The following is a 15204-nucleotide window of genomic DNA, read 5'->3' on the forward strand; positions in this document are numbered from 1 at the left end:
CTTTTCATGTTTGCCCACCAACCTTCAATGTTATTAAGAGGGGACTGGCTTCTCATCAGGCAGAAGGCCCTTTGACAGCAAACCTGAGTTTTTTTTTGGCTCATGTGCATTAACATGCGGCACTCCCTATGGAGGTAAGATAAGGGGTGTAGCACAAGTTTGGGGTAACATTAAAATTCCCTCACTTAGGGTGATGCCACTATTAAAAATTAGGCAGATAAGTCTGCATTAAAAAAAATACTAAGTCCCTAGGACCAGGACAGATCAATGGAGATGGAAGTTTCTACAAATATCTTAGAAACCCATTTCCTCACTGTGTGGTTTATTGGTGCCCGAGTCAGTAGAGACTGTATACATTCACACGTGCAGAACCCAAAATCATTCTCCTTCATTATCCTTTAGCAGCAAATCCGGCACATGCGCCACAGTAATCAATTACAGATAACAATTATTCTAAGATAAAATGGGAACAGTGTCCTTGTATCCCCAAAATGGTCCATTGCCAGGAGGTCTGGGTGGGTAAAAGTTCAGGCAGGAAGGCATCTGGTAATTAGAGGAATGCCAGCATTAGTGGCTGTACTCCAAGGTCACCTAGGATGGTGTCATCTTTGCTCCCGGAAACTCTGGTGTAAATTTTCAGCTTGGAATTTCAACTTATGGAATTCCTCCTGGATATAGTCAGTAACCGCTTTCCTCATCTCAATCTGCAGAGAAAAAGTAGGAGAGCTAATCCTTTAGTAAAATATATAATTTTTAGCTGATCTGAAATCTGTCTTTAAAAGTGAATTTCCACACAACACTATCTTTGAAATCAGACTGGACAGCAATTCTTGGGGAAAGAACAAACCAACTACATTGCATTTTCTTGTCTGGTTGCTACAATTTTTTCTCATCACAAACTGCTTTAGGCCTCTTTCACACGGGCGCTCCCGTATGTCCGTATATCACCCCATCTGTTTGCGGATGATTTACGGACATAATGTATGTCAATGGGATTGCGGATGTCAGCGGATGACCATCCGCTGACATCAGATTTGCATCCTTTCAGTTCTGTTCCGTTTTTTGGAACAGAACAGAACCATATTTTTCTTCCGTTTAAAAAATGGAACGGATGCAAAATCGGATGTCAGCGGTGTCATCCGCTGACATCCGCAATCCCCATAGACATGCATTATGTCCGTATATCATCCGCAAACGGATGGGATGATATGCAGACATACGGACCGGATGGCACAAGTGTCATCCGTGTCCGTGAAAAAAAAAAAAAAAAGTGCCGGAAAGGAGATAAAAAACGGAATGGCCGTGTGAAAGAGGCCTAAGGGATGTCCTCAACTTCCACCTACCTCCTGCTCCACAGACATAAATGTACATGCTTAGGTCAGGTCCTGTTAAGACAAGAAGCAATAGGAACAACAATAGAGAAACAGACACAGGCGTGGAAAGCAATAACAACTTTGTTAGAAGTTCTAACCTCTCCCATCTCTAATAAAAAGTGTGGGGTTTATTTGCTAAAACTGGAGTGTGCCAAATCTGGTGCACCTCTGCAAAGAAACCAATCAGCTTCTAGGTTTTATTTGTCAAAGCTTAATTGAACAAACTGGAGTTAGAAGCTGATTGTCTAACTTGCACAGCTGCACAATATTTTGAACTCTCCAATTTTAGTAAATCAACGCCACACTTTTTAGTAGAGATGGGAAAGGTAGAACTTCTAACAAAGTTTTTATTGCTTCTCACACCTTCCTGTCCTGGTGACAGCTGCACCTTCCACTGCTTGTACGGGTGTCAGAGGGAGAGGAAGTTAAGGAATTTCCTCAATTGAGTCGCAGATAGATAGTTTAGCTCTTTTTCACTCTAACCAAAGCTAAAATTAAATCATTCTCGAGTTAGGCTTTAGAGTAAATGTGACAAACTTGGAATAAAAAGCAAGCAATAGATCAAATAAAGCAGGCAACCTTCAATGAAAAGAGCATGTCAAAGGAGATACAAGCAGCTTAAGTTACATACAAATCATTAATTTTCCTGCAAAAATCAGGCCGTCTTGCCCATCTTGCACTTCCTTCTGTTGCTTAATATAAAAAAAATTATTACCCATTTTAAAAATCCTAAATCGAATTCCCCAAAGGATCAAATGCATGTGGCACTTGGTCCTGAACCGTGCTTTAGCTGCCAAGCTAATATGGTTGACAGCATGCCCCCTCCCCCGGCTACCGTCTGACCATCCTGCTCACAAGAGATGCACATTTAATGAGGTCCGTTTGACAGAGCTTGTCTCTGGCAATTGGCACACAATAGAGAGGAGTGCTGTCATTCAGCACAGCAGGAGACAGGATATCACACATATGCAATCAAAAGAGTCAGCACTGGCAGGGCTGTGTAATCTGCCAGCTGCAAGTAACCATTCACTGCACTAACTGCGGCCAAATAGTTTGTAGAACTTTCCCCTCCTTCATTGTCTTCAGTTGCCTGGTTGTGCCTTTGGTAAAGTTATACAAAATATCCTGCCACAGCCAGCTCAGCATATGTTTATAAGCAGACAGATGATCACACAGCCCCACAAGCACTGATTGAGTCAGAATAGTTTGTACAGGTTCCTTGAGACACAGCTAGACTACCAAGAATGCAGAGTAGGAAGTTATATAAACTATTCAGTCGCAGTCAGAGCTGTAAAATCAGTCAACAGCAAATAATAATGCGTTGCACTGACTGTGGCATAAGTTTTCCAAGGCATATCCAGGCACCAAAGGACACCGAATTTTTACTAGCAGCCAGATGACCACACAGCTCCACCAGTGCTTACTGCAGAATAGTGTATATACCTTTCTCTGCGGCATCCCCAGTGGCTGCACACACCTTTGGGAAGTTATACAAATTATCATGACATAGAGCTAACAGGAAAGGCTGAAAACACTACAGTATACACAATGATTTGTACTGAGAATCAGAGAAGCAGCAGTGGATACAGTGATGTGACTACCTTATAGGAACACCCAAAAATTGACTTCAGTTTGGGGGTGAGGCTAAAACCAGCACACAGAAAAAAATAATTTCTTTTAAAATTACAATAGAGCCACCACTACATGTACTTGGTCCCCTAAAAGGATTCAACAAGAGTTTTTATGTTGTAGCAATACATATGCTTGAATGGCCCATTCACATTCGCTGTTCTTCTGCATTTCTTTAACGTGTTATGGTAATGAAACACCATTCATTTTGAATGGCTGCCAATGCACAAGAACAGACAAAAAAAGAAAGAAAAAAAAAAACATGCAGCATAGTACATTACAACGTGTTGTGGGCTGCTGCGCATGTGCATCAGAGCTGCTTTGCCTTTGGAGTAAAATGTTATGCATGATATTATGTGTTAATGTGCATTACCTCAATGTACAGTATCAGGAAAGTTTAAAAGGGCTTCCTAATAGGAGAGTATCTTTATTGTCTGATAGAAAGATTTAGGTGGGGAAGGGAAGGGGTCAAACGCAACTTCTGAAGGAAAAGTTAGAGTAGAAGTCCAGGCAAAACCTAACTAACGCTAAACTGCTCTGTGCCACATTCTTAATCTAATCTATCTATCCCTGTAAAGCAAAAATCACTGTACTTACCTAATCTGCAGCCGATCCGGTCTGGTTCCAGCATCAGCTGTCAGCGGCGGCTTCAGCGTGGAGGCAGGTGCAGGAGAGGCAGCAGACAATGGAAGCCCCATAGTAAGTCTATGGGTGACGTCACTTCCCAGGCATTTCACAGCCGTTGTCGGTCCTCTCCTGCATAGAGCTTCCGCCCCTGGAAACCGGACCAGATTGGCTGCAGAATAGGCAGGTAAAGCAATCAATGCTTTACAGGGTTAGATAGATTAGGGTTAGAATGTGGCATAGAGCAGGTTAAGCACAAGTTAAGTTTTGCCTGGACTTCTCCTTTAAGATTTACAGTACATGTATCTTCAGCTGCCATATCGTTGGGTCTTCTAATCATTCTGACTTGGATCACCTCTGCTTATGCATTTCCTTCTTATATGCTCAATCTGAATGGTATAGCTTCCCGAAAGGTTTACTTTAAGAGAAAATACAAAGAAAATTCCATGTTTGTGGAAAATGGATATAGAAGGCTCTTACAGGTGTTCTATCTTCAGCTCTCAACTTCTCCACCAAAGACGCAGCACTGATTGGGTTCCCCACCAGAACAGTGATCTTCTGTAAAGTTAGGGAAGAGACTAGATTAGTGATGATTAACAATCAGCAGTAGAGCATGTCCATGTATAGCTTTCTGTCATTTATATGGAAGAATTCAGGTGAAGATTGTTTCTTGAAAATGTTCGAAGGCGCTAAAGATTTTTTTTTTTTTTTTTTTTTAGCGCCCAGCAAAATATTAACATACCTACCATTTTTGGTTTCCCATTACTTACAGTCTCTGTAACAATAGTCATCGGGACAATTAGAGACAATAGAAAGCAAATAGGACAACAGAGGATTTGGCTATACATATACTTAAAGAGGAACTTCAGTCTCTCTAGTTTGGCACTGCGGTTTTCCTTTTTTTTTTTTTAGTGGGCACAAATGTGGTGAAGAGTTCTGTCCTTCCTCAGGTTTTGGCAGAGGTCTTTGGCACATCTGCACGGGGGATTTTGCGTGCATGCATAACACATTACAGTTTTGGAACTGCCATAACAGTCTGTATTTGTACATGAACCAGGAAACCTACGCATGTGCAGATGTGCTGCAGGGCACATCTGAGAACATGCAGAATCCAGGAGGTGGAAGCCAGAACCATCATTCTTGCCTAGGCAAGAAATATGGAATTGCTGCTTTGTAACACAAAAAAACAAATTGAACTAAAGAGGAACTCCAGTAGTTTTTGTGTTATTTAAAAGTCAGCAGCTACAAAAAGTGTAGTGCCTGACGTTAAACACACACTTGCCTATTCCAGGATCCAGCGATGTGGTCACCTAAACCGTCGTCCTCTCCCCGGGATTTCAACTGTGGGCACCCGGCTGTGACAGCTTGTGGCTTCAAAGCCGGGTGCGCACTTAGCATGCGCGGGAGGCGCCTCGGCTGCTGAATGGTCAGGCAGTCTAGAAGACTGCAAGGAGGGAGGGGGGATAGGAGAACTTCTGCTTGGATGAAGTGGGAGTGGGTACCCCCCAAAAAAAATACATGCCAAAATGTGGCAGAGAGGGTGAAGGGGGTGAGGAGTGCTTAAAGCGGAGTTCCGGGCAATAACATTTTTTTTTACCTAAAAATACCCCTGGGCATTTAAGCAACGATAGCCTCTTAAACTGTCCCCTGCTTCACTTACCTATAAGAGGAAATACTTACCTTGAAAATGTCTTGTCCAGCGCTGCCATCTCAGTTGTGAGCAGCTGAAGCCGGAGCGTCCCTCTTCGTGTCCTCTTCCGTGACGTCGGAGTCCCAGAATGTCCTGCTCGTCACATCTGGGGCAGGCGCGTCATCCCTGCACAGCTTCTGTGCCTGCCCAGAAGCTGCTCAGCAGGGAATGACGCGCCTGCCCCGGAAGTGACGAATGACTCAGGTGCAGGCGCATTGACTCCTGGGATCGATGACGCTCATCTCTCAGGAGTCAATGCAAGGAGGAAGTGACGGCAAGGGCCGCGGCCACAGAGGAAGAAGAGGAAGGAAGGTAAGTATATTTTCCTTAAAAAACAAGGTAAGTGAAACAAAAAAACATTTTTGATTATCCAATTCTTTTTCAGGTTTGTGTAAGCTAGCAGACAGTGAAGAGTTTTTTTTTTTTTAGGGTGGAACTCCGCTTTAAAGCGAAAATTTCCCTTTTGGGTGGCGCTTTGCTTTAAAAAAAAAAAAAAAATCCAAAATGTGAGAAAGGGAGGGAGGGAGGGGGGAATATTAATTTAGGGTCTGCTTTATTGCGAATGGCAAGATACAGCGCCCCTTTTTTTTTTTAATTAACTTTATTGAAATGTCACACAGTGAGAATTCTTAAAATTTTATCAGCCGGAGTGTGATTACCTGCACTATTCTGCATGCAGTACTTTTTTCGGACACCAGAGACAAAGAATTTTGCCTGGTCTTGCAGTGGGACTGCACTGGAATAGCCAGCCAATGCAGTCCCACCACAACTGGTGGGACCTTTGGGGAGAACGTGAAACTGTCCCGATGTTGCTTTTAAACTTCCGTGCCTTTTTTAAATTACAGTGAAAAATAAATAATTGTTGCCTTTGCTAAAAAGAGATTTGCTGCTAAAATGGAATTCGTGATCTTCTGAAACATGAAAGGACATGCTAAATACTCTAATTAATATGCATTAGGGTTTTAAAAACATTGTGTCTATGTACAGCATACTGTAGGTTGGAATTGTATATGTGGATAAATGGAGCCATATTTACTCCTTACTGTGCCAAATTCTGTTAAGCAGTGCTACATAGTGAATATGGCTTCAGCACTTTTCTCTCAATGAAATAAAATAAATAAATTAAAAAAAAAAAAAAAAAAAAAAAAACACACAACACGTTCATCACATCCAGAATTACTCCCATGTAAACTGAATAATAATAATAATAATAATAATATCTTGAACTGCAAACACAATGAAAATACACTAGAGTTACCTTTTTATTGAGAAACTTTGGCTGACCTTGCAGAAATTAGACCTGAGCATCTTCTTAAGCCCATACACTATTCAACTAGTGCGTGGACTGTATAAAATAGGAACAAAGGACCTCAGCTGATGAAATCAGAAGTAACTCATGCCAACTGCATTAGGGGCTGGTAATAAACACAAGACAGATACACATAAAAAACTAGTCCTCTGTAGCTGGTGAGGACCCACTATGCCACACTTACCTGCCCCCAACGAGGTATATAGGGAGGATCATTTGGGAGCACGTCGTTCATCCCTGCAGTATAACAAAAGAAGGAGAATCAGTGCATGCAGCCATTTTGTTGAGGCATTCCCAAGACACAAGGATTACCGTGGCTTGAAAAAGTATTCACACCCCTTGAAATTTTCCACATTTTGTCATGTTACAACCCAAAATAATAAAAGTATTTTTTTAGGGTTTTATGTGATAGACCAACACAAAACAGGACATAATTGTGAAGTGAAAGGAAAATGATAAATGGTTTTCCAATTTATTTACAAACATACATCTGAAAAGTGTGGCGTGCATTTGTATTCAGCCCCCGAGTCAGTACTTTGTAGAATCACCTTTCGCTGCAATGACAACTGCAAGTCTTTTTAGGGATGTCTCTACCAGCTTTGCACACCTAGAGTGAAATTTTTGTCCAGGGGAAGGAACACTCTGGCTAGAAAGGAGTCCAGAGTCAGACCCAGATAACCCAATTTTCTGGATGGAATCAGAGCAGGACTTCTGGTAAGAAGCCAGCCGACATCCCTCAGTATAGTGATCTCCAAGTCATCCACCAGAGGACTCCGCTCGCAAGAGGAGTTTGTCCAGACAGCCCAGCACTGCTATCCCCTACTGATGTAGCAATGCCAGAACTGGGGCCAACACTTTTGTGAAGACCTAAGGGGCCAAGGCAAGACCAAAGGGTAACGGCACAAACTGATAATGTTCCTCCCCCTACAGTAAAGCGGAGGAAGCGTTGGGGACAGGCACAGACTGGAATGTGCAAGTAAACATCCTTAAAATGTCGATAGAGGCAAGAAAATCCCCCTGAAGGATGGATGGCGCTAGCGTGTGAATGGACTCCACCCTGAACTTCGGTACCTGCACAAAGCAGTTCAGGGCCTTCAGAATCAGACGCACCTTGCCCGCTTTCTTTGGAACCATAAACAGGTTCAAATAAAAACCCTGAAACCGTTCTAAGGCCGGAACTGGGACAATCCCACCCTGAAGCAACAGGTCTTGCACCACCCTAAAGAGCTTGCAATTGGTCCGAGGACAGGAGCACATTGGAAGGAAAGAACCTTCCCGTAGGGTAAGAATGAAGCTCGATCTTGTAGCCAGACCGTATCAATTTGTGGACCCATTTGTCTTGCACCAAGGAGGTCCATGGGCCTGGAAACCAGCCAAGACCTCCCCCCACTCCAGGCAAGGGTGAGGGCACACCTTCATATGCTGAAGGACCCTGCAGGTCGGGCGAATCCCCTCTCAGCTTGCCAGACAAAGGCCGCTTTGAACCTTCCGAAGAGGACTTGAAAGGTTTTGAACTCTTGTCAGCAGACCCTGAGGGACAAAAAAAAAAAAAACTTCTTGTGAGCCGAAAAGGATGGGCCACGTCTACGATGAGGTTCCTTACCCTCACCAGCCTGTGGAAGAAAAGTACTCTCCCCCCCCGTGAGACTCTTAATGATGTCATCCAGTGTAGCCCCAAACAGGTGATCTGCACACGCTGTAGAACCCATTATCGCTGTCCATGCTTGCACTGGCTGAGTGCCATTCCATGTGAGTGTTTTGCTGTTTTTTACCCCAATAAATCAGATATTACAGAGAGCACTAGATCGCTGTGTTTATTTTTTTACATGTACCTATTCGTGACGGTGGAGAGACGATTATGAGGAAGTGACAACTTTATCCCCTTCACTGTGTCACTGACACGGCGAGTCTGGCCAGCATATCCTACCTGAGGCACCTTCATCCAGAGGGAGGACAGGAGGAAGCAGCCTATCCATTACCTAGCAGCACCTGTGTGTGCAAAACTCATTATAATTTGTGAGCCAAACCAGGAGGTGAGCGGCCAGCATTATCATCAATGCACTAAGTCACCCTATGAATTAAAGCACCAGCACCTGGTAACCTGATATCTGCATAGCACAGAAGGGATCACCCACTTTTATGAACTTTGCACAATTTTTTTTATGAATTTTCACTTGTGTATACTAATGCTATATTAACAGTTATTTATTAGCACGGGCACTTTATTGTGACAATATTTATATATTAAGTTACATCTTATTTGATCACGGATACAGTTTCTTACCACCTGGATTTATTTAATTTATTATCACGATTTAAGAGCACGTGCACTTTTATTGTGATATCCACATATTTATTTATTTTTGTAGCTATTTGATATTCACTTTATTTTTATATCCTTTGGCGCTACATATCTTATAAGTTTTGGATCATTTTGGTGTTAGGTGAATGCACTTTATGTAAGCAGCCATTGGTCCCCTTATCTGACGATTTAAGCAAGTAATTGGGGTCATATAGATTTTATCATAGTGGTCAGCGCTGATTTACCATTCTTATACACCATTAGGTGGGGAAATGTGCTCCAAAGACTCCATCAACTCCATCAGTAAATAGGGGGACCCCCACAAAAAGTGTCAAACACTGCTAAGGGACACCCACACCACATTGGTACCACCACCAGGTCGCCAGCAACAGAGCATCCCACGATCCTGCAGCAGAGAGAGGGAGGACCCCATCAGACAGGCACCAGCAGCACCAGGATAAACTGTACTCCATGTGCAGCGTCCAGGGAAAGAAGGGACACAGGAGTCAGCACCAGGGGACACAGAGGGACTCCCACAGCCGAAATCGCAGCCCAGAGGTTCCTCTGCAATGGCCACCACTTATTCGTATGCCGGACCAACTAAAAATGGCCACTATACACCATATAGGCTAAAACAAAATGGCCACCCCGCGTGGCTCCCAGGGACCCATGAAAAGCACCAGAGGGAGGGGGGGGGGAATGGGCACATGGGCACAGAGCACACCAGCAGATACATTCCTTTCTCTCCCTCCTCCCCAGCTGATAGCCCAGTAGCCGGCGGCATCCCCCCCCCCCCCCCACCATTACAGCACCATGCCCAAGCCCCAAAAGTCAGTCCAAACCCCCACACTGGATGGGGGGGCTAAATGGCCCACAGGGACCACCAGACAATAGGGGGACCCAACGGGAAGGAGGGGAACCCGGGGGTCCGACCATCCCAAGGAGGGGCCCGCCTCCACCCTAAATCCCTCCAGGGTGGGACAGCTAACCATACCGGGAACCAGACTGGCACCGCTCCAGACAGAACCCCCTCGCCATCGAAATGGGGGGGCGGTCAGCCAGGAGTACCGCTGCGAAGCTGGCCGAGGCCCTGTTGTATGCGACCTTCCAAGGCATTTAACTTGCAGGCCAGCCCCAGTCCAGTGGGGCTATGTCAAGGCCGACCTAGCGCGGAGCTGTAGCCTGCGCGCGCTCACTGGCCAGACTGGGTTGACCACTGGATCTAGATTATCCAGCCTGTCACTCAGTTCTGCAGTCGATTGTAGATCTCACAGTATAAAAACCACAAGAAAAAAAAAAGCCATTTAAAAATAAAAAATTTGCCAGGATCAGAGATCCCAGCAAGGAACTAGGTCCTTACTCCTGACTAGGCAGAGCACCTATAGCAGAGAGGAAAGGGGGGGGGGGGGGGGGGGGGAGTATGCCCATAGGCATAATCAAGTTCTTTTTCTGCCAAGTGTCCTACACCTGTAGGGGGCAGTATAACCCAATGGACAAGAATCCTAAGGAGCTGTGTCCGTCAATGAACAAAAGAGAAAATACATTAACATTTTTGGTTAGAACATGAAAAAAAAATTTGGAAAATTTTAAGGGGTAAAAAAACTTTTTCAAAAGGCACTGTAGAATATTAAAGACTCACCAACATGCCAGAGAGGAAGGATGATGGGGTTCAAAGTACACTCAGATATTACACGTCCGATACCTAAGGAAAAGGGAAAGGTAAAATTTAGGAGTTAAAAGCTACATTTACCACAACAGTCATCTATGTTACTCTTACCCATAAGAAAGCTTACTCACCCCACTTTAGACGCACAAAGTCTTGTGTTACATTAACTTTTCCTACAAAAAAAAAATAAATAAAATATAAAAAAATCTTTCATTTTGAAAAGAAAAAAGGGATGCATCTACATGTGTCACTTATCTAGATGTACAGTAACAAGTAGCAAAATTCACATTCAAAGAAGAACGATTACACAATTACATAGGTTATAAGCAAAATCATCACATCTTTGATGATAAATTCAGACAGGCTATATTTCTCTTAGTCCAGTAGGTGTTTGACAGGTTTAAGAGTCACCTCAACACAAATACAACTAGAGAACAAAAAAGAACCATATAAAAAACAAAAAAACTAAACAAACCTACATATTCCCAAAATGAGACTCCCCAATATGCAGACTCCGACCTTCCTTCCGTGAAACCCCCCCCCCCCCACCCTTTTAAAATAAGGACATTTTGTTGCTTTGCAGCCTAAAATGAAGACAGACACAGTTTTATCCAGCTGTATTTGACTTGTAAGCTCAATCAGGTGTAGCTAATCACCTTATCAATGGCAAAGCCATTTGACTTTCAACTGTGATCAGCCGGTCATTTTGATTGGCTCAGTATGAAAAGAGCTTTCCTGGAACATTTCAGTCCCTGATAGTGCAACTGAAGCATACAATCAACTATGAGTGGCAAGGCACCGTTAAAAGATCTCCAGGATAAAGTTGCATACAGGCAAAAGTCAGGCAACGGATACAAAAAGATTTCAAAGCCTTTTTTAGTTGCTATAAGCAGAGTGAAGTCTAATATTAAGAAGTGGAAGGTATTTCGTAGAACATAGACCCTCCCTGGATCAGGACACTCCAAACTGAAAAGAGCCAGGAAACTGGTCAGGGAGGCTACTAAGAGGCCTACAGCAACTCTGAAGCAGTTGCAGAAATTTACGACGAAGAGCGGTCATTGCATGCGACAATAATATCACATTCTCCACAAATGTGGCTTGTATGAGAGGGTTGCAAGAAAAAAGCCACTCCTCAAGAAAAGCCACATGCAGTCACGCCTGAGCTTTGCCAAAACGCACCTTGAAGATTCTGAGGCCACATGGAAAAAAGGTGTTCTGGTCAGACAAGACTAAAATTGATTTGGCCTCAACACCAAACGATATGTCTGGCAGAAATTCAATACAGCTCACCATCCAAATAACACCACTCCTACAGTAAAGCATGGAGGTGGTAATATATCTTGTTTTGGGGGGTTTTCTCCGCAGAATTGACTGGAGCACACAAGGATAAAAAGGAAAAATGGATAGGCAAAATACTGTCAAATACTTCAGAAAAATCTGCTGCCCCTTGTCAGAAAGTTGTCAATGGATTTTACGGTAAGTCAAATATCCTATTTTTCCTTTCATTCATTGACGGACACGGCTCATGATATTCATAACCGTTGGGATGTCCCAAAGCAGTGTTAAACACAAGGGGTTGGAACAACAAAAAATTCCCAAGGCTAAACATTAGCAAACCAGGCAGTGGGAGCTCAAACAAACAACTGGAGCCCACCTGAAAGGAGAAGGAGAGAGGATGAACCCCAAGAGACTCACACCAGGCAATGTACATCATCCATGTACGATGGTAGACCTTCCTAGAAGTAGATTTCCTAGCCTTCAACAGCGTAGGAATCACTGACTCAGATAAACCCCTATCCTTCAGCACCTGGCTTTACCAGCCAAGACATCAAAGCCAGTGACTGTAAAGCAGGATGGAAGATCGGTCCTTGGGACAGCAGATTCTCCCTGAGAGGAAGCTGCCAAGGAACGTCAGCGAGCAGCCGCACCAGATCAGGGTACCAAGCCCGGCGAGCCCAGTCCGGAGCCACTAAGATGACCGGAATCCCTTCTGCCTCAATCCTGCGTAGAAGTCTGGGCAGAAGCTTGCGAAGGAGGGAAGGCTTAAAGCAGATGATACTGACCCCACGGGGCCACCAGCTCGCCTGTGTTGTCCGCCAGAGGATCCCTTGACTGAGCCACAAACCTCTGCACCTTTCTGTTGAGCAGAGACACCAACAGACCCATCTCGGGGGTGCCCCACTGGAGACACAGCTGATGAAACACCTCCAGATGAAGGGACCACTCCCCGTGGTCCAATGCCTACCGACTGAGGTAATGCATCTGCCAATTTTTCACCCCAGGAATATGTATGGGTGAGAGGGCTGGAATGAACCCTTCTGCCCACCTTAGAATACCTGCTACCTCCAGAGTCGCCAGGACACTTCTTGTGCCTGCTTGGTGATTGACATAGGCCAGGGCCGTGGCATTGTTCGATTGAATGCGCACTGGACAACCCTGAAGACAATCTGTCCAATGATCCAGACAGTCAGATTGCTCGGAGTTCCAAGACATTGATCGGAAAAAAAAGGAACTGCCTTGAAAGTAGACACTATCAGGCTCAGCACCCGCATGCAAGTCTGGAGGGATGACCATTTGTTGGGACAGCAGGAGGCGAATTGCAGCCTGCAATACCAGGGTTTTAAGAGGAAGGAACACTTTGGCTAAGGCCGAGTCCAGAGTCAGGCCCAAAGAGTCCAGCTTTGTGGAGAGAACCAGAGCAGAATTCTGAAAATTCTAAATCCAGCCAAACTCCCACAGAGTTCATATTGTGATCTCCAGGTTCTCCACCAGAGACTCTGCTCACAGAAGGAGATCATTCAAGTAGCCCAGTACCCTGATCCCCCGTTGGCATAGCAAAGCTAGCAGCGGGACTAACACGTTTGTGAAGACCCGAGGAGCAGATGCAAGACCAAAGGGTAACGCCACAAACTGATAATGCTCCTCTCCCACAGCAAAGCGGAGAAAACACTGGTGTTTGGCACATATTGGAATGTGAAGGTAGGCATCCTTAATATCGATAGAGGTGAGCAACTCCCCCCTGACGCAGGGGATGCCACCACTATTTGATTGGACTCCATTCTAAACTTCAGTACCCGCACAAAGCAGTTTAGCAAATTGAGATCCAGGATTGGACACACTTTACTTTTCTTCCTGGGAACAGGTTTGAGAAAAAACCCAAAAAACATTCAGAGGTCGAAACCAGGACAATCACCCCTTGAAGGAATCGGTCTTGTACCAACCCAAACAGGCCCTGTAAGCAGTCTGGGGACAGTCACAATTTGGAAGATAAAAGCCTTGCCGGGGGACAAGAGTGAAACTCAATCTTGTAGCCGGACTGAATGACTTTGTGGACTCACTTGTCTTGCACCTGGCAAGTCCACAGGCCCGAAAACCAGCAAAGACGTCCCCCCACCCCTGATACGGGTGAGGGCGCACCTTCATGCAGATGGAAGCCTTGTCTATAGGTCTGGAGAAGTCGGATCTTGGCTTGCCAGACCAGTTTCGTTTGAATCCCCCAGAAGAGGTCCTAAAAGGTTTTGAGCCCTTGTCAGTCAACCCTGAGGGACGAAAAAACTTCTTATGAGCGGAGAAGGAAGGTCCACTTCTACAACGAGGTTCCTTGCCCTTAGTAGCCTGCGAAAGGAAAGTACTCTCCCCCCCGTGAGACCTTTAACCACTTAAGCCCCGGAAGATTTTACCCCCTTCCTGACCAGGGGGTATTTTGCGATTCGGCACTGCGTGACTTTAACGGACAATTGCGCGGTCATGCGACGCTGTACCTAAACGACTTTGACGTCCTTTTTTTCCCACAAACAGAGCTTTCTTTTGGTGGTATTTGATCACCTGTGCGATTTTTTGATCACGCGCTATAAACAAAAAAAGAGCGTCAATTTTGCAAAAATAACAATATTTTTCACATTTTTTTATATGAAATTCCCCCCCAAAAAAAAGTAAAAAAATCTAAATTTTTTAAAATTTTCAGCCAATTTGTTTTATGCTACATATGTTTGGTAAAAAAAAAAAAAAAAAAATCGCAAAAAGCGTATTTTGATTGGTTTGCGCAAAAGTTATTGCGTTTACTAACAAAGGGAAAGATTTTTGTCATTTTTGTTGTTTTTTTTTTTAACGCGTAATGGCGGCGATTGTTTTTGCGGTACTGCGACATTGCGGAGGACAGATCGGACCCTTGACTGACATTTGTGACACTTTTGGGGTTACCAGTGACATTTCTACAGTAATCAGTGCTATACATATGCACTGTTACTGTAAAAATACACTGGTAGTGAAGGGGTTAACTTTATTTGGGAGGGAGGGGCTGTGTGTATCCCTAGGGGCGTGCTTTCTACTGTGATTGGCTGTGGCTTGAGCTTTAAGGACACTGATCAACGGATCTACATACTGTGATCAGTGTGATCAGTGTCTTTACAGCGAGGAGAATGGCAGTTTACACAAGCTGCCTGACATTCTCCCTCTCCCCCGCCGATCGCCGAGTGACCGGCGGACATCGGGTCCGCTGGTCACAAGCGCGGGGGGGTCCGTGACCACGCGGGAGCGCGCCTCCGGGGGCGCGCGCTCGCTCCCTAGACCCTCACAAGCTAGTGACGTAGCCCTACGTCACTTTGCCTGTGA

The 15204-nt window shown here is 44.6% G+C and overlaps 1 protein-coding gene across 1 annotated transcript in view; it reads right to left on the bottom strand.

The window, feature by feature from the left end:
• Nucleotides 1-366: 366 nt before the first annotated feature.
• The window catches only part of TAFAZZIN (tafazzin, phospholipid-lysophospholipid transacylase), a 39976-nt gene continuing 25138 nt past the window's right edge, over nt 367-15204 (bottom strand). Inside the window, exons 7-11 of the mRNA XM_082264700.1 lie at nt 10725-10766; nt 10567-10629; nt 6810-6862; nt 4107-4184; nt 367-704 (exon numbers count right to left, since the gene is read on the bottom strand). Of these exons, the coding sequence (XP_082120826.1) occupies nt 603-704; nt 4107-4184; nt 6810-6862; nt 10567-10629; nt 10725-10766 (338 nt within the window). The 3' untranslated portion in view covers nt 367-602. The remainder of the gene's footprint in view (nt 705-4106; nt 4185-6809; nt 6863-10566; nt 10630-10724; nt 10767-15204) is intronic.

This window comes from Pelophylax lessonae, assembly GCF_965119305.1.
Source record: "Pelophylax lessonae genome assembly, chromosome: 7".
Classification (NCBI taxonomy): Eukaryota; Metazoa; Chordata; class Amphibia; order Anura; family Ranidae; genus Pelophylax; species Pelophylax lessonae.